Below are 27,634 nucleotides of genomic sequence, written 5' to 3' on the forward strand. Positions count from 1 at the left end.
GGTTTCCTGCATCTCTAATGATCGTGACGTTTTAATTTTTTCTTATGGCTATGTGTTAAAATGCTATCTGCCACTAATGCTACCAAAAAAGTTGAGTGGGTCGGTGCCAGGGCCTGAATGAGACAGTATGGAATTGCGCGCGCTGTATTTGAGGGGAACATTTTTTCGTGGCTCGGCCCCTCAACTCATGCAATGATGGATGCTCCCCTGCTAGGATAACAATATGGGGCTCTGGATCTAACGACTGCTTCAAACACCTGACCAGATACAGGCCCAAGAAGAACGTGAGATCCAGGCGCTTAAACTCCCTCCCTCACTCAAGCCTTCAAAAGCAAGAGGTTTGAGAAAAGAACCCTGGTAGTGGCAGACCTGGGGCTGCACGCACTTCTGTCTGATGTCAGATTACAGCTGGAGTCCCTGAAATGCAGGAAACCTCCCAACCCCTGCTGCTTCCTAGCTAGAGCTTCATCCATGCGTCCTGAATGATGGAATCCCCAATTCCACTGAAATCCCATTCACAGAAGTCTGCTTAACCAAGTCAGACAGACATTGGGCCTCATTACGAGTCACCCGGTCTGGAAATAACGGTGGCGGTAAACCTGCCACCACCGTTGTTTCCGGACCGGGTGATTTGGAGTTCTGCAGGCGGGAGATGTCATTCCCGCCAGGCTGACCTGGCGGGTTTAACACCACCTGCCTGCAGGCGGACGAGGAAACACCGGCACCATCACGACATGTTGCCGGTGCTTCCACTTCCCCATTCCCATTGAGTCCTAATGGGAATGGGGATTTACCGAATTCCGCCTCCGGAATTCCCAGGTCACTGGGGTCGTAAAGCCCCGGTAATTCCGGGAATCATGGAGGCGGAATGGTAATACGAGTCTGGCAGTTACCTGCTGGAATTTCAGGCACGGTTACCGCCGGACTCGTAATGAGGCCCATTGTCATGCAGAATGTGTTTAATGCCTTGATTTACAGTACCCCCTCGGTACTATGACCTGTTCCACCCTCCTAGAATCCCGCCCGCCATCTTTGCGGGTGCTCTAAAGCAAGTGTTCAGCAAACATGTGGCGCTATGCAAAGCACTACACAGATAAGTACAAATAAATGCATGTGTGTTCAGTCTGATGTCTTCAGGGCAGTGCCCTGATAGCAGGAATGACTGACACCCGTGATGCGCCCACAGGCGATGCTCCTCGAGTGGCCGCCTCTCTGTGTAGTCTAAATGTCTCACACTGCTCCGGGTGAGACTTTTTTATAGTCTTTTTTTAACTGCAGAAAAAGCAAAAAAACAACTTCCCAAAATAGGATGTTAGTTAAAGGCTTGCAATGATTCTGCCGTGTTTAAAATATAACTAACATTTATGGAGCCTCAAAAGTATTCTGAAATAAGCAGATATTTTTCGTAAATGTTTACCAAAGTCCATCCCTACACTCCATGTAGTCAATTTGAGACTTTAGCAAATTAAACTACTTAGAATACAGAAGGCAGTAGAAGTATGCCTGTCTTTTTACTTAACAGACTTTTTCCTGTCACAGAACACCTTTGCTGAAAACATTTAAGCACGGTATTATTTTGACTTCCAAAAATGGATTAACTTCCTTATCTTTAGGCATGGCAATGCATGACTTCCACTGTCAAAAAGTTCACTGGAACTTTCACTCACACCTGTGCCATGATGCCTAAGATGATGTGCGCCATTTTGAACTATTTCAGGGAGTGACGAAGGCTGCATTTGCACCCTTGGCATGTTGTCTTAGCATACTCGTTGGGCAATCAGTGCCTGCTATATAAACCAGCATAGCCCACAGATTGGTCAGAATACTGCAGTCTAAGGCTACTGGCAGCATGGCGCACATCTGCAGCTAACAGCCTGCGACCGGACAGGAGGATTTATGTACTACAATTTATACTATCAAGCGTGACATGGGTTATAACAGTTTAGCAGACCCCTCACCCTACTGGGCTTTATGGACCTCTAAATCTCCTTACTGAACTCAGTCAGGCCTTTAACTCACCCACAAGGCCCTGTCTGGCCCTGGGCGGATCTGTAAAGCTTAATTATAATATTGGAATGTTGGCAAAACCATTGCTCGAACCGAGTCTGAGGCAGGTGATAAGCCATTGAAATGCCTGCTCCCGGCTCTCCGGCCACATTGCTTTGGAAGAAGTTAGATGCGCAGTTATCGCCGAAAGCAAGGAGATCTGGTGCTTCTCTCTCTCACTCACTCACTTTCTCTCCATCATTAGTGTTACAATAACAGGTGTCGAAAATGAGAATAGCCTTCCTCATCACTGTACCATCAGTGTGATAATGCCCTTGCCCACTGATGCAAGTAGTTATATTCACCCAGTGCCATGCACATTTTCGTCGGTGAGGCATACTTAGAGCAGAGTGGGTTGCTAGGGGCAGTACAATGGGGTGGCGCCTGTGACGAGTTGTTACTAGGTGACAGTTTCTGTCGAGTCACAAATCTTTTTTCCTGACACCAACGTGGCCTGTTATGGAGCAGCATTCTGTGTGCTTTGAAAATGTTTCAGTTGTGGGACCATGATAATCAGTACCTTGGAAGCGGGCGCTGGCCAATCAGGATACATGGAATTCAGACTGTATTGTATGGTACAAGGCTGTGTTCTGAGCAGTCTGGGTCACCTGTGCCTCCGTTCTTTCCCCGCTCCCCCTTCCCCTCACCTCTTAGGGGTCCTTTTTAAAAAACAAACGTACCTTTGATGAGCGGCCGACGCCGCGCAGTGCTGTCCCTTGTAGTCTGTTTTCAATGTTTTCAATGACATCAGTCATCAACATTGAAAACGGACTACAAGGGACAGCAATGCATGACACAGGGCAGCGCAGCAAATGTAGGTTTTCTTTTTTTAATAAAAGACACTGTTAGCACCCGTGTAGGGAACTACACAGTTGCTAATGGCGATATGCCCCTATGCCCCTCGGCAGCAGGCCGACCCTGTTGGTAACGGCACCACTGCCCTCGTTAAGAGATCCTTGCTTCACTCAGGCCCCTAACGTGGGCGGCATGCCATTGCCGACAGCTATGGCCCGCCGCCTCAAGGCATTATTGCCTCATTATAGCCTTCCATCGTGGGCTGGAGCACAGCATTCTAGGTGGTAAGCCTGCGGGATATTACGGTAAAGAGCACTGTGTTTTCTGAGCGCAGCTCCTGAGCACAAAGGTGCTAGAACCTGCTTGTAGGGGACTGGATAAGGGAGCTGCCAAGGATAGCATCTTCCCCAGCTAATATCATTATTGTTATTGGATATTACTGCTATTCAATATTTAGGTATTCGTTCATTTAGTCTGTGTTTTACAAAGCGCTGCATGTATACAGGATACTTAAGAAAAGATCAAAGAAAAGAAAGGTAGAGACGGAAAAGAGGCAAGGAGGTAGGGTATAGATACGCATAAGGCAAACTGCACTGAGGTGCAAAATAGTTTAAATGAATAAAATACTGTATACTTTTTTTTATCATATATATTATTTTATTAGGAATTGTGATTAGTATTCTTTTTCTTCTGCCTATTATTATTATGTTTGTTAGTCTTAATGGTAATACTAATAATAATATTAGTGCTAATAATAATGCTGTTACAATGATAACTGAATTTAATAGAGGACTTGCCAGCATAGTTTCCCCTGCCCCCCACTTTGTAGTACTGGAGTGAACTGGTTTTTATAAATCCCTGGTTCACTGGTGCTCGTTTTATCTTCCTCGAAAGCATGGTTGACTGAGTGGATCCTGCAAGGAAACCAACTTCTGACCTTGAAGTCGCCTGGCCCGTTTGCACTATTTCGCGTTCTTCCAGTTTTGGGCAACATAATCTGAGATGTTTCTTCATTTCCATCCGCTTTCTAGGTCTACGGAGAACCTCGCTGCTGGCTGGAGCCTAGAACGCCTGCGCCGCTGACGTCTCCAGGTCCGCGATCGGACGAGTTGGACCATGTACCTCAGGTTATGTTGGCTTCTACCTCTGGGGCTCGTGTTGCTGATGCAAACATCCCACGCCTTCTTTTTGGCCAACAACACGTTCTTGGAAAACTTACTAAGTAAATATCAGGAACAAGCGCCCCATTCCAGGGGTAAGAGGGCCATCGCCAGGTCTGACCGAGAGGAGATCGTCACGCTGCACAATAAACTGCGTGGTCAGGTCCACCCCGCGGCCTCCAACATGGAGTACATGGTGAGTCAGGTCTTCATTGATGTCCTAGCGAGAGGGTACACTCGAGTTCTTGAATGTATAGAATAGCCTCCTGGTTTGCTTTATAGTTGCAAGCTTTAACCTATACCATTGAAAATCTTTTTGGAGTTACTTGTGTATACACATTTAAATACATCAGATCAGAAAACATTTTCTGATTTGATATACATTAATGACTCATTTAGGACAATCCAATGTGTATTATTTCTCTTGTGTTAAATGCCATTCAACTGTCATGCACTACCACTCATTTCTCCTGCAGTGGCCTGTAGGATTGGGCTCATGAAACAATGTGACATTCACATTTCATCTGTAATTACACTGAGGTTGAAGAAAGACATCGTTCCAGCAAAAAACAACAACTGTATTCTGTTACATTACCATAGATGACTGCAATTGTGTAAAATGGGGGCGGGGAGCGTGGGGGAGGGAGATCCTTCTGATGTCACCCGAGGTTTCGTGTCAAGAGTCCTTCTTCAGGGTGAGGATTCAGGATGCATGGAAATGTCCCTTAATTCTTAACTCTATACAGTACTGCTCCATCTCTATAAATCACATTTGTTTTCCACTGTATTCCATACCTTTATTATTATTATTCTCAACTCTTCCATCTTGTACCCTTCTCTTACCCTCCACTTTTGGTGGCTGCTTCTCGTCAATTACCACCCCCCCTCCCAAATACCTTGCCCTCATCACCGAACCCACTCCAGCTACACCCACCTCATGTTTTACTATCCTCAAGTTCCTTCTAAAGTATACTCACCTCTTTCACGTTCCCTGCTTCTCTCCAACAGACTTCCCAATGCCATTCTTGAGCCGCCTACTCTTGTTCTAGATATGGTGGTTCTCTACCCGCTGCATTTGTCCTCTTTTTACCTCGTGCTGTTTCCTGCCCAAAAGACTGCTTTTGGAATGTTCTCCTGTTCTACCAGAATGTCCACCACTTGCTTACAAATTGCTCTTTTTTAATGGGATAAATGCAGGGCTTTAAGTGGGGTGGGGCTAGCTGGGATGGATCCCCGGCTGGCTCTGATAATTGTGTCTGAGACAGGGCCGTGCCGGGGCTCCCTAATGTCCCATGCTAACCCCAGCCCACTAGAAGTCAAGGCTTTTTTCTAAAGTCTGAAGCTTTCACGTATAAACAAGAGCTTCAGGCTTTCGAAAAAAAAGCCTTGCCTGCCTTTTCATTGCAGTATCGATCCACTGCAAGGCACCCCTTTAATTAGAAATGCAAGGATCATCACCCTTGTTCCCCAGGTGCGAGGGTGATGATCGATGCAAAGTGGTGCCTGTCAGGGCGTCAGTGCCGCAATTAGGTGGCAACACTTACCTGAATTGAATGCCTCCTGTAAGGCCACAGGCCTTTTTCCAAATCGAGCCGCGGCTCTTGCGGGGCGTGGCTTAACAAACAGCACTCAGCTAAGCCACGCGTTGCCTCTTACTCGTGGCGCCGATTCCCTGCCAGGACACGCCCCCCTAAGATCCCCTGCTCGATTAGGCAGGCCACTTAAAGCACTGGATAGATGAGAATGGTACACATCAAAGCCAGCCAGGGGTGAACTGGTCATTAAATAAATCGGCCTTGTGCCCATCACCAAAACACAACCGGGTGTGTTTCTTGCTGGAATAAGGCTGTCACGCTACATGTGATCACTACCCTCCCCAAAGACTGCCTCAACAGACAAAACAATTAAAATCACACAATAGCTTAACTCAAGGATCTGTGAGACCATCTGCAGCCCCTCCATCCCACAATCATCTGTGTAAACACTAGTTATCCACTCATGTTCACTGGCAGGACAGATAGCTCACTTTGTTGGATGCTTGCTGCTGTCATCTATTCATACACTGCAGATAACATGTTCAAGTCCTGAAGGGCCACATCAGTTTATTTTTATTTTTGCGGTTGAAAAAATGTGCACCATCAAAATGGCTAAGATCAGGGCCCAAGTCTAGGGTACATGTGTCCTTCCACTTTTCTTTCAGAGAGTGGGTACTGTCCCTCTCTGCTGTTTTGAGGCTAGGAATCAAAGAAGATATATTAGGGCACAGTTGAATTATTGCATGTTTGGCCAGCCTCTTCAACAAGCGCTGAATGAAGGAGACGAACTCAAGTAGTTAAGTTACTAAGGCTGAAACTTTGCCACAAGATCAAATGAAATGTTGCCAAAACGACCTTGAAATGTCTCATATTGCGACTGTGGTTTAAAACATGCGTGCCTTCAGGATCGGACTGGGGCATACAGTTGTCTCGGGCACCAATGAAAAAGTGTCCCACAGTTGCAAAATGGCAATTCCTTCCTTTTGTGACAAACTGTTTGATTCGTACCGGTGCATTTTGAAGAATATTTATTTGGTATCATTGGTCAAAACCTCCAGCTGCATGGTGAAGTAACTTATTAAACAATCCCACAGGGGCTCAAAAACGGGCCCACTTTGACCCCTAAAATCTGGCCCACACTAGTATTTTGCATTTTTGGTTCGGGCATTGCCCTATTGCCCTAAAGCTGAAAACTGATTGGCCTAGAGCACACCTATTCTGAATGTAGTAAGCATCTTAAGATAATTAGTGGGGTGCAGGGTAGAATAACAACCATGACACTGGGTTGTATCTAACCATGTAAGAACAGCAGGTGTCCACAGTTTTGTGGATCACTCCCATCCCCTGCACACCCTAAAGTTGTAATAACAACCAAATACTCATATGATTTAATGTATTAAAAAATATATTTTTATGTAATGATGACCTAAGCATCCAAAAAAAGGGTTATAACAAAAAGTAGTTCAAAATTCACAATTGGACTGTCAATCTTCAATGCCTCTAGAGCCTGCACTGTCACCTGTAACAGTATTGAGATTTATGGATTTAATTTTCTACATTAATCATAGAGTAATGTTATTAGGCTATGTGAGTAGTTAACCTACTGGGTTTATAGGAGTTAAAGGAGTTTAATAACCTTCAATCTCGTCTTACCTTGTGGGGGGACAATCTCTCACGAGCTCCGTTGAATGTTGATCGAAAAAACGCCACGTACAAAATGGCCGTTATTTATGCACGTAACGTGATGACAAAGTCGAATTGTGAATTTTGAACTACTTTTTGTTATAACCCTTTTTTTGGATGCTTAGGTCATCATTACATAAAAATATATTTTTTAATGCCTAAAATCATGAGTATTTGGTTGTTATTACAACATTAGGGTGTGCAGGGGACGGGAGTGATCCACAAAATTGTGGACACCTGCTGTCCCTATTGCCCCAAAGGCCAGTCCGAGCCTGCGTGCCTTTTGTACTTTGCCAGCCACGTCAAAGAAACATCTCCCCTCCTCTATTTTTCGGGTGTTGATTTATTTTCTGAAATTCAAATGGTTACTTTTCATTTGCACTTTCTTCAAATAAGAAAGCGCCCCTCCACTTTATATTAGGACGTGTGCCCTGGCTAATATTAACACCAGTGCTGTGAAGAAGGCTACGTAGCTCTATATAAAACAAACTATTATCAATTACATGCCTTTTTTTACCATGGTCGGCACATAGTGCTGTCTGATCCAGAGCAAAGTGTCTGAGAGAGAACATCACATTAGTTCCTGGTCACACAGCCATGTTAACAATTAGTGTGTACGTTTTTTTGTTGTTGTGGCAATGCTTCTGAGCGTAGCAGTGTTCACAGTGGTGTGCATGGAGGAGAATATTTGATACTTTCTTGAACTGGGCTGGAGTATGTTACTGGTAGTCTCCCAGTTTGTCGATGCTGAGCAAGCAATTTATCCGTCCCTATGTTCATTATATTTCCTTACTTGGGGAGGCGATGTGTATAGGTGCTGCAGAGTCAGCAGATTCTGCTACCCATTTCTGTTGTGCCCTGAGGGTGGAATCTCAGCAATTCAATGCTACCTTCCACTGGCAGGGAGTGCAGAACCAAGCTGGGATGCGATTGGCTGGAATATTTAGCATTCCAGCCAATCAGAGAGGTTTGAGCATTCTAGTCTGGTTATTGGCTCGAATGCCAGGCATTCTGACCAATCGGTGCATACCAAATATTCGGTCCAATATTGGCCAAAATATCTGCAGTTAGGGCTCACTTCCTTGAAGGGCTGTTTCCAATGGAGGATGCTATCCTTATACAGGTGCATCTTAGCCCCCAAACATAATTCACTCTACGTTGATCTAAGACACATTGGGCCTGATTCATGGAAATATCTGCACGAAAATAGGGACTTTTAGTGCCAAACAGCGTGCAAAATCCCATTTGTCAATTCATGGAATCGACTGCTCAGTACTTTTCTATACTTTGCAGGGACTTCGCGCAGGCTCGGCACATCACTGCGAGAGGCAGAGTGCCTTGCGAGAGGCACCATGCAGAGCATGTGCGTGGCTTGCGCAGAGGGCTGGGTAGAGGGTGGAACTTGGAAAAGGAGGAAGAACAAGGGAAAATATGAATGTTACAAGGGACGAACCACAGGCAGTCTATCGCTAACCCACTATTGCGTGAAACAATACGTATTCATGGATCAGAGCTGGCAAACCTCTCGGCGGGCAAATGGCCACACAAAGCCCTCATACGATCCAACACCTGAAGGCAGGCGTACAGATGCTTGCGCATAGGATTCACCATGCAGAGGTAAGATCGGATTTAGGGGTGCGTGTATGCAGCGGGGTTCTGATCCAACTAAGGGTTGTGCGTACGCAGTGTAGCTGGGTGCAGGAATCGTTTACGGGTGATTCGCACGCAGATTTTGTGAGTTTTACCCAAGTTATGATAAATCGTACACATGTTGTTGGGGTGCCGGTCACAGTTACGGGGAACCCTGCATATGGTCCCCAAGATGCAGGCCTGCGTGCAGGTGTCCGCACGCACTGTTTGAAGGGTGTATGTCCCCGCACCCAGGAGAGCACACATAGGTAGCTGTTCTGGCTGTTTTTGCTTTGCGTGGGGGCGTTTCAGGCGCATTCCAGCTGCAACTTGCGCATACGGTTACTTTGCGCAAACAATTGCATGAATACACAGACCATGTATAATAAGTTCTGCGCACTTGCTCGCCCATAGTCGTTCTCCACGCACAGGCTTTGCGGGATCTCTGCGCATTTTTCCATGAATCGGCCCCCTTATGATTACTAATCCTTGGTGGCCTGTAGACATGTTGAAGACTCGGGTAGATACAATTCTGAAAGATAGCCAGCAAAATATTGAAACGCTGGTACAAAATCCAATCTTCGCTAAAATAATTGCTGTTTCGTGCGGATTGGGTCAACAATATTGAAAGAGTGTGCTCGTAGAAACTCTATAAATCTATATTGATAAGGAACACACGGGCACCATCCCATCATACCTAAAAAGAAAATCCCTAACCCCTATTGGTGGATGCATTTTTTACGTTTTAGACTTAATTTATTATTAACTGGGGAAATTTGGATGGGGCGATCCAAAGTTAACATTTGACAGCTGGGGTCTCCTCTTTGTAATAATAAGGATGTGATACAATCTAGACAACATCTGTTAATCCTGAGCTCTGCCTTAAACAACACTAGGCAGATGTTATTTAGGAGATTTGTACATGATGATACTTGGCTCACGACTGTTAGGATAGGCGTTTATCTGGCCATGGAACTTTGCTTACTATTGTGGTTGTAAAATTCTTGAGTCCGGTTGGCCTAATAAACCCTAGATGGTAAACTTGCTTTTTATAGCCTTGAAATTATAGTTTTTTTCCTTCCCCCTTTTCTACTATTTTTTAGGTGTATTATCTGAAGATTGTGTTGTCATTTTTATGATTGTTCATGTTTTATTGACAGATGAAGTAGGTCTTAATGATGCATTGAGTATGTGTAATTTCAATTTTATCATTGTTCGATGTTTCATGATTTTGAGATCTGTTTTTTTGATTGTGTAAGGTTGACTTGTTTTAACCATATCACAATAAAGAAAAACAAAATTATCTGGACACCCTTATTGGACTGAATTTTCAGACTCTCAACTTCTACCCAATCTGAGAGGCCACTGGGGGCTGAAGTGGAATTTGACACTCCTGGCAAATGCTTATTTGCAAGCCAAAACCGTTGGCTTTGCCAGTGCTTGTTTTTAATAGGACTTCATTAAAGGACAGGCATATTGCTTGTAAATCAAGTGGCTGACGACACAATTTGTCAGGACTTTTTTTTATTACAGCAGTAGAGCATTTACAGCTCTAATTAAACCATTACATTTCAGAAGACTGCGTTGAAAAACCATTGGCAGGCACCTTAAGCACAAAGTTAAATGTACTACTTGATGAGGCTAACTCAAAGCGACCTAAGAAGGATGCGTTGGGGGAGAGTGCGGGGGTTTGACTTGAGTGGGAATGGCCATCAGAATTAACATGCCTATGGCAGTCAATGGGTGAGTAAATAACCGAACAAACCCACGGGCTGTGTGTCCTTCCCTATATACCATCTCCCTCCTAGGTGTACTCCAATGCAATAGTTTTGGCTTCTAGGTGGTTTTCACCCACGGCCTAATACTCAAAGCAGTATTTATCTCCACAAATGGTGTGTTTTTACTTTTCAGTACTAGAAATGGGAATTGTGAACAGCTGGGCACCTTATAAGCATAAGCCGGTCAGAAGCAGGTCAGTCCAATGGATACATTCCAAAAACATCACCGCCTGCTGTGACAGGGCTGTCGGATGCTAGCAGAGTTATCCGCATTTAAGCGAAATCGTGACTGTTGTGAATAAAAATACACTTCTTGTGGAGTAACTGCTGTCTTTATTCTTTGCACAAAGTAACTATATACAATTCACGAGTTGGCAGACTGCTGCTTCAAGCTAAAGTCTCTCTTAATGTTGAGCACAGGATCTCTTGTGCTAGTGGGCTGTAGTTTCACTTTTACAGGAGGAGCGCCGGGAGATGACTACTCTCGTTGGCATGCGCTTTCCTTCTTGCGTCACACTTTCCCTGTTTGCCCCCTTGTCTGGGCCCTCTTGCGAGAATTCCATGCTCGTCGCAAGCTTTGGCTCTACATACCTCCCTTTGATGGACAAATAAACATTACCCCATCACAAAGTCATTATAATTCACTGGTCTTCTCTGCTCTTTCTGAGGCTGGGTCACCTTGTCTTCCTCGTCTGCTCCCCTACTTTCTCCTTTGTGTCCTTGGTCGTGCTGCTCACTTTTGATACAGGGTACTGGGAGCGGTTCCGGAGCAGGTTCCCTTGTGGTAGCCTGTACGAACTCCTCCGCTGTTGAGGTCTCAGGTCTGGCATGGACATGCAGTTCCTGTTCTGAATACTGAGCGTCTCTGCTGGATCGTCTCTCGAACATGGCCACTCTTCCCATAGCCCATTTGCGACCATCCTGTGTGCACACATTGTTGGTACCTCTTTGTACTACCTTGATAGGGCAACTGAACTTGGACCCTGTGACTTGGTCTTTGTGCGGCAACCGTATTCTGACCCAATCACCTTCATTGGCTTCTTGGCTCTGGGTTGCCCTTTGTCGGTCATTCCATATCTTCATCTGATTCTCGCTATTTTTTATTCTCCACACCACATGCTCCGTATCTACATCATTGTCCTCCCTTATCTTTGACAACTATGGAGGTACTAATGCGGATGCCACTCTTCTTCTCCATAGCATATGGGATGGCTACATGTTGGTGATGCCGTTGGGGGTCAAGCAGTGAGCGTCAATTGCCTCCTTGACAGTCCTCGATGGGTCCATCCCTGACGCTGTGGCCAGTTGGAGTGCCCCTTTGATAAATTGGTTAAGGTTAATCCTTTCGTCTAGCCCATTGGCTTGTGGGTGATACAACGCTGCTTTGATCTGTCGAATGTTGTTGCTTTTCATAAAGCGCTCCATTTCACAGGACACCAATTGAACCCCATTGTCAGTGACAATATCTTTGGGCAACCCCTCTCTTTGGAACACGGCTGTTAGCACTTCGATAACAGTAGCTGTGGTAATGTTCGGTACAAACTCGACCTCTACCCACTTTGATAGTCAACCATGACCACTCTGTATTGATGTTCTGGTGGCATTGCTTCCAACAGGCCTATAAAGTCCAAGCATAGTTTGTTCTACACTCCCTCTGGGGCTTCAGTGGGTATGAGCAGTGCCTGCCTTGTTTTCAATCTTTTGTCACTGTGCAAGCATTCATGGCATCTTTCTATCATCACACAGATATCCTGATCCATTGCGTGCCACTAGTATGCTTCTCTCACACGGCACCTTAGATCGTGCCTCCTATATGTGTCCTTGTCCACTCCATCCTGATCAGTCGTCTGTCTGCTGCTGGGGTTTCTGGTTCTGTTCTCGGATGGTTCCAGTCCTTTCTGTCTGATCAATCTCAGTTGCTATCTCTGCAGCCGTTTCTGTCTGCTGTCTCGGCTTTGGTGGGGGGTTCTTCAGGGGTCTGCCCTTTCACCCACCATGTTCAACATTAACATCCAGCAGCTTGTTGCTCTTATCAACTCCCATTGCTTCAGATATTACTCTTATGCTGATGATACTCAGATCTTAGTTTGCCTGGACCTTCTCCACTCTGTCCAGGCTACTCAGCTGAGAGATTGCCTGCAGGCTGTGGGTGGCTGGATGAGCAACAATTGGCTTAAATTGAATGGGGATAAGTCTGAGGTTCTGGTTGTGGGCTCTGCGTCTGTCACTTCTTCTTGTACCCCCTCACTGTGGCCTCCCTCTTTTGGTTCCTTTCCTGCAGCTGCCCCTGTTGTCAAGAATCTAGAGGTTAAAATCTCTGCTTCTCTTTCTATGTCCTCTCAGATTAGCTCAGTCTGTTAGGCCGGCCACTTCCAAATTAAGATCCTTACGAAAATTGTACAGTATATTCCTGATAATCTTCGTGCTCTGGTGGTTGCAGCTTTAGTCCTTAGTCGGGTTGATTATTGCAATACTTTATATCTTGCACAACTTGACTATCTGTTGCAATGCCTCCAAATTTTGCAGAACTCGGCTGCCCGGCTAGCCACTGGGGCGTCCTTTAGGCCCACATTTCGCCTGTTCTGAGTGCTTTACATTGGTTGCCAGTGGTCGAACGTGTGCATTTTAAGGCTCTGTGTCTTATACACAAGGCCTTTCATGCGGTTGGCAACAAAAAAACACTAGGAGGTTGAGGGAAAACTTAGAATCACAAGCAGACCCTCACATTAAGGGTAGAACCCTTGAAAACAACAAAAGAGCTTGTGACTCAAAAATTACCACTTTCCTGTAGAGTAAGAGAATGTTAGTGCATGTCCTCAATAAACACCATTGTCATCACTGATGGAAAACAAAGAAGGTCCAAAAATGTAAAAAATGCATATTTTAATTATTATTCATACAGATACAATAAATGTGGTAAATACAAAAATGGATGTAGGTAACTTCTCATAAGCTACAGTTATTCACTAGCATGTTATAAATCAGCAATTGAAGATAAAACACAGAACACTAAAGTGCACTACCCTTACAACATGATTCCACAATTAAGTCCCGAAGGTGGGGACCTAGATGGTTAAGTGGCTTATACCCAGTGATAATGCATGATAAAATTCATTTACTTACTATCCCACTCATCATCATTCGTACCATACACACTCATTCATGAATCGTTATTCATTCATACACAATCAGTACATTTCAGCATCATAAAAACAAGCCCAACATGTTTCTTTCCTATTAGAGGGTAATTCCATAGAAATTATTCAGGGGCAGGAAAAATTGAATCATTGCATCATAGCAGTGATCAAAGTCTTTTGTTGCCACAATTTCCCTTCAAAGTTGAAATACTTTCTGTGGTGGATTTTCAAATCTGTGTTTTTCGTAGAAAATCCAGGGAGAGGGCTTCAAACAAACTGTTCTCCTACAAGAAAGCGGTACAGGAGAACAGTCTATCAATTTCTATTCTCGGTTATGTATCCAAACATTTTGAATCAAAGGCAAATCACAATTCAATTCTTATCCCCGATATATCAAAGCTTATAGTTAGCTCTGTTTACAGCAGTCTCAGAAAATGACACCTGTAGCTCAGGTTCCCATCCCCCTGAATCTCATAATGCTGGAGACCAGAGTATCTGCAGTCTAAGTTCCGGCCATATGTTCCTGGCCGACTGCTGCGCTCTAAGGAGTGCTTTCTTATTGCTGTGCTAGATTTCGCTTTGCATGAATTGGCGGCCATTCATTTTCGGTGAAGGCCACCAAGCTGTGGAACGCTTTGCCTATTGCGCTTCGCTCTACGGTTGTCCATTTGCAATTTAGAAGGGCTTTTAAAACTTTGCTCTTCTGATTTCTTGGCTTGATTGTGGTTTCTGCTCAGTCATTAGTGCCAGGTTGCCTTTTTTGGTGTCAGTTGTGCTGTACTACTGTACTAAAAAGGATAGCATAGCATAACATATGTGTCCCAAATGGCTCCTGCACAATATTATTTGTCTCATGCATAGCGGTGCAATTACTTGATCGCCCTTGATTAATAGGCCTCCTGCCTTGAAAATGTCCTCTGCCACCTTCCAGTATGGCCTCATGTCGTCGGGGATGGAACTTGCCTCCGACCACCCTCTCCCGACCCAATTAGTGAGCCTCACCATTGTGGGAACCTTGCTTGTTTCTTCATTCTTGTGGCCATCACTCATTTCTAAGAAGTCCTTGCTCTTTAGTTCCTGTATGGACGCCACCACACACTCGTCCTTGAGGAAAGTGTTTGGTTTCACTATGTTCTCATGTAGTCTTGACATGCAGTCCAATTGAGCATTTTTCCACCCTGCTATATGCAGAATCTCGTACGCATACTCTTGTAATTTTGCTGTGATGCGTGGTAGACATTTAAGTTTTTGTCTCTCCAGGGCTCAAATTGAGGATCAGCAGTTTGTGATCCATAAACAACCAAAACTTGTTACCCCACATGTACGTTCTAAAGTATTCTACCATCCATGCACAGGCCAACATTCTCTTTCTCCACTGTTGAGTAAATATTCTCTGCACTGGACAAGGCTTTGGGTGCAAATGCCACTATGTGTTAGGTGTCTCTGTTCCTTCTTGTCAACCTAAGGCAAACACACTGGTGTCAGTTGTGATGACAGTGCTCCATAGCGGATTGAATGGTTGCACGCATTGGGCTCTCACGCTTCTTTCCTTTATGTGCTCAAATGCTAGTTTCTGATCCTGCGACCATACAACCTTGGTACCCTTCTTGATAAACTCTCTCAGCGCTGCTGTGGTTTCCGAGAAGTTGGGACCAAATTTAGCATAATATTCAGCGAGCCCCAGGAATTATCGCATTTTATTCTTGTTTGCCGGTGCCAACGCCTCCACAATCACTTTCAACAGGTTCTTTTTGGGACTGGTTCCCTCTCTTGATATCTTGTACCCCAGATATTCTACTTTCTCTGCATTGAGCACACATTTGTTTCACTCTTGCATCTTGTAACGTGGTGAGGACTCTTCTTAGGACCTTATTGTGAGTCAGGTTGTCTTCAGCATATATTAGTATCTCGTCCTGAAAGTATCATCAGTATTAAATTGTTTAAGCTGGGGAGAGGATAGATGTCTTATGACTTCCAAATTTAGTTTGCGAAGATCAATGCATACCCTCAGATCTTTCGAGTTCTGTTTTTTGCTCAACACTACTGGGCTCAACCACTCAGGAGATTCCACCTCTTCAATGGTGCCCTCCCTCACCATGTTCTCCAACTTCAATCTCAACACGTTCCTCGTGGTGGCTGGGACGGGGTGCACCTTGTGCTTTACAGGTACTGCATTGGGTCTGATCATAATCTTGTGTACGTATTTCATGATTCTCTTGGGCACATCAGAGAATAACTTGGGAATTTCTCTTTGGATACCGACGCTCCTCCTGCATTTACGGACATCACCCGGTCCTCGGTGCTGGAGTACAGCCTGATTTTGAGTTTAGCTTGGTCATCCCATCCCAAAACCGCTGGGCCTTCTTTAGCGAAATACACTCAGTCCTTGACTTCCTGCCTTTAAATGCAACAACGCTGTTGATGTACCCCAATAGGCTCACAGAGGGTTGGTACTTAACACCTCAACTGTGTCTCCTCCCACCAATTCTTTGTACTTGTGGATGGGTAATATTGTCAGGTCCGACCCTGAGTCAACCCATCACTCTCACTTTGTTACCATCCACTTTGATGAAGCAATGTGGCTTTTCCCTCCTCTCCCTCAAGCTATTAACCATTATTACAGTTGGTTTTCCTTCTTCTGACAAACTGTTTTTGCCGGCTTCCTCTTCCACTCGGACAGGTGCCACTTTCTTGTTGCACCACTTGCAAGTGACTGCACTGTGGCCAAACCTTTTGCAGTTGGAACATTCTTTGTTCTTGGCCGGGCACTCTCTGTCATTCGCCAGGTGGCGTGCGCTGGCGCATCTATGACACTTACTGTGCTACTGCCTACCCCACCTCATTTGCCTGAAATCGAGTGGCTGTTTCTCTTTCCTACCTCTGAACATCACTGCCTGCAACTTTGCAGCCATCAAACTTCCCTCAAACTCCTTGCGTCTACCTGGTCTCTTCTATTGCTCTAGCTATTTGAATAGCGTTGTCCAGCTGCAGCTCTTTCTCCAAGATAAACTTGCCTGTACTTTCCTGCTGTTGTTGTGCACGGTCAGCATGTCGCAGATCATGTTCTCTGCGTTGTCTCAAAAAACCACATAGCGCCGCCAATGCACGCATTTTCGCCACATAGTCGTTCACGTGTTGAGTAGGCTTCTGTTTCCGTCTGTAGAACCTGATTCTGTGTAGCACTGTGTTCTCTTTGTTAGAGAATCTTTTGTCAATTCCCCTTACCGCTTCTTTATACACGTCATCTGCGTCGTCTGCGGTCACCTCAGGGAACCAAAGTGATGAAAACACTCAGGCCTTCTACTCCCAATGAATTTAGGAGCATTGCTCTCTTCCTCGCCGCTGTGAAGTCCACACTGCCCACTGCCTCAACATACGCGATGAACAGGGGCTCCCACTGAGGCCATGGTATCGTGGGCCTACCTAGAGATTGCAAATATGGTGGGGGCGGGGTTGCCCCTTGCATCTTGTCTGTCGTGAGTTCTTGTCTACTTCTTTGTCGCCATTTATGTTATGAATAAGTATAGATTTCTTGTGGAGTAACTGCCTTCTTTATTCTTTGCACACAGCAACTACATACAATAAGTGGTTGCTATCAAACGGCGCTGTGACCCTAAGTTAACGTATAGGTAGTTGCTTTGAGGACGACCGTATGGGTCGAAACATGTGCCGGCTGTTCAAGATCTTTGCAATTAAAAGCACACTGAAGAAACATTCTGAAACTGTATTGGACATTATATTACCAAGAAAGAAACGGCCTGTACATTAACTTAGAGTCACAGCGCTGTTCGACAGCAACCACTTACTTCTTAAATTGTTCAGCGTTTGGAGCATTAGGGGTACCTCTCTTGCTGTCACTGCTGCAGGCGACTAATCTGAGAGTTCCGTGCACTCACCAAGGTTACACCCCTTACATTTCTTGTACATACAATTAACAGTTGGCGCACTGCTGCTTCAAGCTAAATTGTCTCTTAATGTTGAGCACGGGATCTCATGTGCTGATGGGACGCAGTTCCACTTTAATAGGAGGAGAACTGGGAGATGACTACTCTCCTTAGCGCGTGCTTTCCTTATCGCGTCGTGCTTTCCCCTTTCACCCCCTTGGCTCCGTCCTATCGCGAGAGCTCCACGCTCGCGGGTGTCGCGAGCTTTGGCTCTACAGTGACATGTGACTGACTCTCTACACTCTACAGCCTTAAAATAAACCGGTGCATCGCATATTATTCACTAAGGACTAATGAAGAGCACGTCACATGACAGCAGGCTGACCCGCCTTGGATTTTCCAGGGCACCTGCACTGCTCCCCTCCCCCCACCGCATCCCACTAACGTCTTTAAGAAGGACTGGGCTTTTGGGATGTTAATACATCTCTCTAGAGGCCGGCCTGCCTCTGTTTAGGAATACATTGCTGGACTATATCTCCGAAAACAAACACCGAAGCATGTTTTCCCTGGCAGGGACAGCCCGCTGCTGAAATTAGCGCGTGTTCACTGGCCGCCCGGTGTTTACTCGGAGGGATGCTTACTGCGCTGCCTTGGCTTTGCTGAATGCGCTTTTCTCGTGCTTCTACCAGAAGGTGGAGAAAATGAAAAGGCCTTATATGCGCTGCAGAGCGGAACGGGGCCTATAATCAGTGCTGCCTAAAGACGGGCCATGAAGAGCCTTTTGTGCATAGATGACTTCGTGTTACCAGGGCCTCGCTTTACAGTCCTTGGTTTTCATACCAACAAATATTGGTATCAGGTCTTTCAAGTCCTATTTGCTCACCTGAAGTAAACCAAGACTCAACTCCCACAATGCATTGTGGAATTTAAGAAAAGCCAACGACTGAGAATGCGGTGTCCCAGTGGCATGGAGCCATCTGTTCATCCTATTTGCATGTGCCATCTTCAGGCTTCTGCCTTTGAAATACAATGGAACGCAGCCCAAAATATGCCACAATCCTTTGTTTCCAACAAAAAAAAAATGTCTGACTACAATATACATGTGCTTGCAAACAAAGTGGTGCATTCTGCACCATATAAACAGGCCTGCTCTTTTTACCTATTTAAACAAAATGTATTAGGAGTTTTTCCAACGTGCCTAAAATGGATGCAAAGGCATGAAACCCGTTCAGAATGCAAGGCCACAGTGATAGGCCAGGGTTCAAAGCCAAGGGGATTGGAGATGAGCCTCAAATGCACAGGCCCAGCTGGAACAAGTACAACAAGATTTAAGCTGCTGCTAAAGAATTGCATTATAATTGGAAGAATTGGTAGTGACATCCCAGAATACTATACCTAGTCCAACGGAAGGTCGAGAACCCAATTCCTTTAGAAAACAAGCATATTGACATAGCCTGTGAACTTTGACATCTAAGAAAGTGATCACTGACCATTGACAATGACAAATGAATGCACTGATGGGCCTATTATCAATATGGTACTGCAAATGGTCAACATGATAGTACGATCTGAATGATTTCTGCAAAAGTCGCATCTCACCCTCCTCCCCAATAACACATGATTTGTATGCGAGAAATTATGCTTCTTTTAAAAAATGTAAAATATATCTCAGAAGAGAAAAAGATGGCACCGTGGATTTTTTATGCACAACCCACAAGGCAAGGTCCCCAGCAGGTATTCCCCAGAGGTCACCAGTTGAATGGCCCAAGTCAGGGCACTGGGCACTGCCACATAGGGTTGTTACCAGGAATTCCACCTTAGCACAGACTTTGACATACTGGTGCAGTTTCAAGGTCCACTGAACCATTCAAGCATCTAAGAATTGACAAAGTCTTTTTGGTGTGCCATCATGTAACGACGTATTCATCTCGATCATGCATTATTGTTATTGTGCAACTACTGAACTAATTATTGTCAAGAACAGCGGCCACATGCCTCCGGGTTCGGTGCGCTATACAAATTGCATAAATAAATAAATAAACACATGACATTTTCCTGGGTTTAAAACCCATTGAAGGTGGGTCCAAAACCAGGGTACCTCGATTGGGCCGTGGCTTGGCAGAGCATGGCATTTTCATTGCAAAATGTCTGCACGCTCGTGGTTAATGCCTAAACTGCCCAAAAGTAACTCTTGGACCTGTTCCATTCTTTCTTTAAATAGGTGGCGTTGCAATCTGTATGGGAGAAAGTCAAGGACCACTATTTAAAATGTTAAAGACAGCTTTAAATTCAGGCAGGGAGTCTTCTATCCTGGACGAATGGAGCAGGGCTTGTAAGAACGTGTTGCTGGAGCTCGACGCCACGATAGATCATCTGAGGAGTAACCCAGATAAAGATCAAAGTCTGGAGAACAGACTGGATTTGTACTCAGAATGAAGGGAAGCAATTTAAACTGTTTTACCAAGGCGTACATAAAACACAGGCACAAGGGACTGTTCCAAAATATTTGTTAAAGTTTCCAAACAGTTAGTTTAGTAACCAATTCCTTAGGGTAAGAATGAATTTGTATCCAACAAGGGAGGTGTTAGTGTCACGTATACAAGCAGAAGAAATGACAATGGACTGTCGATATTGTAAAGGGAAAAAGGAGCGGGAGACACTAAAACACCTCCTACTGTCGTGCAGGGGCTTAACCCATTTGAGAACCGTGCACATGGGGGCATTTTACGCGCAGAACCGTACACTATCAATTGAAGAATGTTGGGCTGTTTTAATAGGCAGTGAAAATGTTCACCTGGTTTTAGCGATGATACTTTTCTTGAATATGATACTTTAAAATAAATTGATGTATTATTGTGTTATTAGTGAAGGTATTTATGACTATGAAATGTAAAACAAATATATTGAATGTGACTGTGATTTCTTATTGATTTGAATAGTGGATTTTAAATTGGTCTTTCATGGATTAATGTAGCTAAAGGTTTGTGATAAACCAATGCTAAACACATTTTAAAAAACAGGTGGTGTTGCAATCTGTTAGTGACTTGTCTCAACAGAGGATGCTGCAGGGTCCATGATGTGAGGAGATATGGTTAATCTCTTCTGGAAGCTACTGGGACCCCAGGTGACTAATTAAGTGGGAGTTAGGTAGTCCCCCAAGGAACAACCCTCATTAGGAAAAAAAATAACTGGCAGGGAAAAACATCTGATGTCGCCCTTGTGTAGCTGAGTGAGATAGTGGCTGCAGTCTAAAGGATGCAGGTCTTTGTGCTCATATCAAGAACGGTAGTCAGGAGCACAGCCTTAGGCAAGTATTAGAGAAAATAAGAGACATTACAGGTAGGGTACCAGTGGAAGGATTAGATTCTCAGAAAAACAGCACAGGACATGAACCAGGTAAGGGAAACAGGGAGAACACAAGAGCACATTCAACGACAACGGAACTGTATCTGGAAAGTTGCGATGCAAGGGCTTCCCATCTGTCTGGCAGAAAGGGAAGCTGGCAGTTATGCAACATCGCAGAGCTGGAACTGGAAGTCAGCCATATTGGTTGTGGTGACTATGGCATTGGGAATTCAATGGGCGGCCATCTTGGAGTGGGATCGATGGATAACAAACTACCAAAGACTTCTGGGCATTTTCCAGCTTCATTGGGACCACAAGAATGTTGGCTGACTGGTATGATATGATATGATGTGGTATTTATAACACGTCTATACACAAGTGTTTTAAGGCAAGACGAGGCAAGGGAGGGGAAACAGAGGAAGGTCATGAGGTGCTTACGGAACCGGAGATGGTTCTCCTCCAGTTTCAGAGAGGCAGGGAGGCTGTTCCAAAGGGAGGCCCCAGCAGAAGAAAGAGATCTACCACCAACTAGCTGCTTGGAGAAGCGACTAACCCTGAGGGACTTGGAGGCGGATGAGCAAAAGAACTCGAGAAGGAATCATGACAGGAAATATAAAAATGGTATTGGTTGGTTACAAGTCTCAAATGACTATACTGTAATGAAAGCAAGGGGAGTGAAATCAACTGTAACATTTTGCACAAGATAATACTTTAAAAGATCAACACCCTCTTTGAGTATTTATTGTCTACAATAAGTGAAACAGAGAGTCAAAGATATTTCTGTCAATTGTTAAATGCCCACAACTAAGTCTCAATTTTCACAAGAATCAGTTTGGATTAATATATATCCTTTGGACAAGTGGTTTGTTCATGGAAACACTGCATGGGGGAACTTAAACATGGTTTGAAAGTTTATTATTTTGATATCTGTTATGTTAAATAAGGAATTAACTTTATTGCATGCATATTGTATAACACATAGTAAGTTGACCATGCTCAAATCAAAAGTCAAAAACATCTTATTCCTGGTTGTAAAATGTATGACTTATACTTTTGGGGAAAATTAATTAACTTGTTTTCATAATTCGCACCGGGAGTGGTGCTCAGCCAATCAGGTGGTTGGGAATGTGGGAGGAAACTGCCAGTGTCTGCCACGTTATCTCAGCCACCTACACCCCTTTCCTGGGTGCCAATATGTTTTTTTGGCATGCCTTCCTCACTCCTCTCCCACCCACCATGACCGCTTGCCCGATCCCCACAACATGCCGCACCAATACGCCCTCCCCCACAAACCTGCTACCCGACTTCCCTTCCAGCTTTGGGTCCTCCCCCATCGCCCTTAAGCCATCGAAATAGAAGAGGGACTACGTCCCAAAGACAAAGGGCTTCATTACGAGTCCGGCAGTAACCCTGCCGGTGCTACCCGTGGGTTGCCGCCAGACTCATTATATTTTACTGGTGCCTGACTTCCTGGTGCCACCGGTCTATTACAAGTCTGGTGGCCCGGGAAGTCATGCGCCAGTAAAATATAAGTCCCCATTCCCATAGATTCCGATTAGACTCTATCGGAGTGGGGACTTGGAAGCACCAGCACCATTATTAATGGTGCTGGTGCTTCTTTGAACAGTTTGCCTACCATGGCTGCAGCGCCTGGCAGGGCCAGACCTGTCAGGCACAACGGCCACTTCAGGCAGACACGTAGTTTGCCGGTCTGGAAACAAGGGTGCCAGTGAGCTTCGTGGCACTCTTGTTTCCGGACCGGCAAACTTATAATGAGGCCCAAAGTCTGTCTTTTATTTCCTATGGCGCTGACCATCTTTTTGACAGGAGATTGGGCATGTGCAATGTGCGTGGAACCCATCTCCTGACCAAAACAAAATACATTTAAATTGTTCACACTATGGAGAATAGCTATCATCCACATGTCTCTCAAGCTCCGGCTGGTGGGCTCTTACCAGCACTCTATACACTTGAATTCCAGTTGATAGCTATATTCATTACATGGATGTTTTAACTCGGTGCACAATGTAATGTTCTTTTCGATCCAAGGCCAATCTAACACATCTCGGGGCGGTAGAGATCTCTTGTCAACCTCTCGTGTTATGTCTCCCAGCACTCATCGTACACACAGCCAATGCCTGCCTCTGACATCTCCATCAACAGGCAAAGCTTAACCAGAACCCCCTATGTGTCGAAACTAAACGTCCACAACACATCCAAAATCATGAAGATAGAGATTGAACCGTATAGCGAAAAAAAGCACAGGTGGTAAAATCAATGAAAAACAAAAGGACTAGCAAACATGGACATCACACGCTGTCATGTTCTGTTATCTATAGAGAGGCAGGTGGCCTTCAAGTGTTGTTGCTCACCACTGACGGTGCTAATCTGGGATTGAAATCAATAAGAACATGGGTGACCCTGGTAAAGAAGGTTTGTGTGCAGAAACCTGGCCTTGCTGGTCTTCAGGAAAGTTAGACTGGGCTCAGTTTCCTTCATTGTTAAAGGGAGGGTGGTGCAGTCTTGGAAAGCCTAGCCTGAGAATCACCCCCTTCTCTTGGCCACAGCCCGAAGAAGGGTACTGAAGTGATGTATTCTGACATGTGTAACTAATAGCTGATTAATGAACTCTGGCAATGGACTGTTATGCACGTGATTAACTCAGACAATATGGAAACACATGTGCATCTGTTTCCATGCTCCAGACTTGTTATCCTTGAAATGGCGGCCCTGAATAGATTTATGTTTTTGTACAAATAGATTTTTTTCTTAATGTTTTCCAGTTTAATTAATTAATGTTCCACTGTACATCAATGACCTATCCCACCCCATGTTCTATTCTTAATAATAATTTAGCCTGATAAAATTTCTATCGAATGGAAATTTCAATCAATTTTCTTTCAATCAATGACCGCAACGAGCGTGAATCGCGGCAAGTGTGTTCCTGCTGCTTGCGTGTAATGGCATGTTAGGAGTCCTCAGCTCTGGCAGAGGAAGGTTGACAGCAGCAGAGCTGGGCTGAGGGCTGGCGCCAGGGCCTTTCAACTTTTATAGTTGGAAGGGACCTCGAATCTCAGGGGGGCCCCCTGCAACTCCCTCCACCCCCCGCCGTTGCTAGTCAGCAGTTTTATAGCCCAGCAATATATTCCTTTCTATATTACTTTTGTTCTGGGGCTTTAAATGTCTGCTTTGCAGCACTCACCTTACAAGCTGTGTTTGCTGGAGGTCTTCCAGCCGCCACTTCCCTCGGGGTGTACAGAACTGTTATCAGCCTGTTGCCTTTTCACATTGGTTCCTCCACATCCGCCACTTGGTGACTAAAGAAGGGTTTATAGCTTTTCAGTGGGCAGTGTTTTAGCTCACTGCCGGCTGGCCGTCTTGTGATACTCGCCAGCTATTAACCTCCGGCTATATTTCTTAGTCTCCATTATAATGTATCTACCCCATGGGCGCCTCAGACTGTTTTCCACTCTAAGCAAAGGAGGCCACCACACGTCTTCAGCCGGGCCTGGCTGGGCCGAACCAGTGATAGGTGGAAGGACAGTGATTGGGGTGGGACATTGATGATAAGGATTGCAGGACAGTGCCAGTTGAAGGAAGAGGATAGTGATTAGGCCATTGACAATGATTGCAGTGTGGCCAGGCCAGTGATTGGTAGTGGAATAGAGCAATGAGGGCGAGTGTCCTATCGGGGTAGAGTTGGACATGAGCACCAGGAAGCACCAGGAAGCGGGAGAAAACACCAGGAAACATGGTACAAGAGGGAGCTGGAGCAGGTAGGTGCTGGGATGTAGGCGTAGCACGAGTGCTCTCAGGGCATGTTCACAAGATTCCCCCAAGCCATCCTACCAATCGTCTGTAGTGGCATCCATCCATTTGCGCAGGGGACTAGGGTTATAGACTTTTGGTTTTCCTGGGGGAGGGGCGTTGGCTGCTCTCAGGGGGTGAAGGGGTGCAGCAAAAAAAAAATCCCATTGTAAGTATAGGGACTTTAATGCAGGTGGCCTTTCCCAGGGGGGCCGGGCCCCGGAGTACCTGCATACTCGGTGCCCCTGCATTTGCATCATATTGTTGACAAACCGAATGTTGCCAGCTGTTTCATATAGATCAATGTGCAGACACGGGGCTCCGGGTGACGACCTAAACATTTCAGAGAAGACTCGTCCTCCTTATTGGGCGTTCACAGTTCTTACTCTAACCAACACATCTCCATTTTGCCCCAGTGGTCTTAAATCTTCCCCTAAAATGGATGCCGCTTGAGAACGTCTTTGGTCATCAAGTGCTGTTACTAGACTGCTGGATTCCCCAGGTGGACACATTAACTGGCCACAAGTCAGACGGTGTGAGTGCCAAAATAAAACCGGTCCACCGAGGTCCCTGACACAGACCACTGGGCGTTCTGTCTCACTGCAATGCTGCCATGGTTTATTTTCTTATATTCGAGTAAATACGTGGGAAATATAAAACTGATATTAGCGGCGAGACAGTATGTTCTCTTTTCGGGAACACAAAGTTTGTTTCCAAATGTGATCATTTTCTGCATAATTCTATGATTTCACATCTGGACCCCAGATTGCAAACTATTAGTTTCCAATTAAGCATAAAAGTTGTTCTTTAAAGCTGAACGTCGACTTACTGTCATGTTTTTGCTCACAAGAAGTCTCTGTTTAGCTCATGGAGTTCCTTCTACTCCTGTTCCAAGAGTTGGGAACTTTGTGAAGTTGTAGGGATGGGTTATGAAGGAGGAAGGGAAATGCGAGAGCGAGATCTGTGTCAAAGGCAGTGATGGGGGGCATCTTGCCAGGGTGTGAAAGCCCTGGCTTTTTAGATTTTTATTAAATAATAAAATGATGCGGGTAATTCCATCTCTGAAAGGGAATTCTGCTAAGCAGGTTCCCCTTTCATAAGCTCCATGCCAAATTGTGTGTACTCGTGCCTGGCTGCATCCGTAGCCTAATTCGCGACACCTGCTTTTCCAGTGGCACAGAGCAAGTTCAGAGGTCACAGGTGCCCCCTTGACAGCTGCAGTGACACCCAAGACTGTGCAGTGTGGGGGCTGCATTTGAAATACACACCCCGGTTCCAAAAACAACATAACCTGAAGATGTTGTCCTGGCGGCACACAGAGCTGTAAATATAAGCCATGCCTACGTAGGGTTATGGTGGCAAGCATCTCCCAGAGTTATCACGGCCACATTAAATTGATTTTGCACATGTGTCATCCCTGTGGGCCCAGTTCAGCTGAAGAAGATTTTTTTTTTTTTAACATAGCGCAAACTTCCACCAGAGACATCCTGGTGCCAAAACAGCAAGGTGAGGATAGAGTCAGAAATTAAGCAAAAAGGTGTGTCTTAAGTGTTGCTTTAAAAAGGCTGAAATCTTGAATGGTGTGAAGAGAGACTGGGAGCGAATTCAAGAGTATAGGGCCAGCCAGAGAGAAAGCACAGCCCCCACTGTGCTCCAAACGGCAATAAGGAACTGTAAGGAGTGCCGAGCAAGTAGAACGCAGAGTGCGGTCGGGTGATTGGGAAAACTCTTCTCTTGAAGAGATAGACAACCATTGCCATGATACACACAATGAATCATACAAAGTGCTTTAAACTGAATGCGTGCCGAGACAGGAAGCCAGTGAAGACGTTGGTGAGCTGAAGAAACTGACTGGCCATATGGTATGAGCATAGCCAGGCAAACTGCTACATTCTGCAGAACTTGTAAATGATTTAGATGGTAGGAAGGTTGAGCCAGCAAAGTTGCCTTACAGTAGTCAGGGCTGCCATTTATAAGTGGCAGCAATGACAGGGGCATGACATCTGCAGGCGATATAGTGAATCACTATCTTTATTTGTTTTAATTTGAAAAACAACTGCACTAGAGAAGGCGGACAGAAATCTGGAGCCCAAAGAGAAGAAAGAGGAGGACCAACCACAAACACCTCTGTCTTATCCCCCTTGAGTTTAAACCTGTTAAGGCTCATCCACTCATGAACGGCTTCAACGCAAGATCTAAGGCAGGCAGCGGTTCCCTCCAGTCAAGCCTAAAAAGCAGTGTGGTGTCATCAGCATAAGAGCAAGGGAAAGGATGAGGCCGGCCAAAGGCTGAATATAGATATTAAAAAGCAGCAGGGAAAGTGCAGATCCTTGAGGAACCCCACAGGTGATGGGGACAGAGGCTGATTTGTAAGGAAATAGAGAAACCAATAGGATTATGTGTATTCATCCCAGACAAGGCCCAACCCTGTCCACTGACAGGACTAGTTTTGGGGATTGCTTCTCTTTTTCTCATTGAAAAGGGCAGCAAACCCCCTTTCGCCCAGGACAGCCACTCCAAAGGACGCTGACCTGGGAACAGAAACCAAGAGGTACACCCACTCACAGAGAGCTAGGCATTACACCAGGGGGCTGCATTTCTAACAGCATCTGATCCTGTTGAGAGAGAGGGGAGGGGTAGAGTTAGGGTGAGCCAGAGAGGCTTCTACAAAGTTTTGGGAGAGTTCTGCCATCCTGATTCTCTCTGCCTATCTTTCTCTTTACTTTCCCCTCCACTTCCTCTGGGGCAAAGCACTTTGAGTGTGAAATCATAAGGACAGAGACCACACAATTCGAGACTAGTAATTGGACCCCTAAAGGAGCTAGCTTTAGTTCA

The 27,634-nt window shown here is 45.2% G+C and overlaps 1 protein-coding gene across 1 annotated transcript in view; it reads left to right on the top strand.

The window, feature by feature from the left end:
- Positions 1-27,634, top strand: part of CRISPLD2 (cysteine rich secretory protein LCCL domain containing 2) — a 257,983-nt gene that overhangs the window by 30,505 nt on the left and 199,844 nt on the right. Inside the window, exon 2 of the mRNA XM_069636263.1 lies at positions 3,873-4,197. Within this exon, the coding sequence (XP_069492364.1) occupies positions 3,958-4,197 (240 nt within the window). The 5' untranslated portion in view covers positions 3,873-3,957. The remainder of the gene's footprint in view (positions 1-3,872; positions 4,198-27,634) is intronic.

This window comes from Ambystoma mexicanum, chromosome 1q (assembly GCF_040938575.1).
Source record: "Ambystoma mexicanum isolate Mex_15411 chromosome 1q, UKY_AmexF1_1, whole genome shotgun sequence".
In the NCBI taxonomy this organism is placed as follows: Eukaryota; Metazoa; Chordata; class Amphibia; order Caudata; family Ambystomatidae; genus Ambystoma; species Ambystoma mexicanum.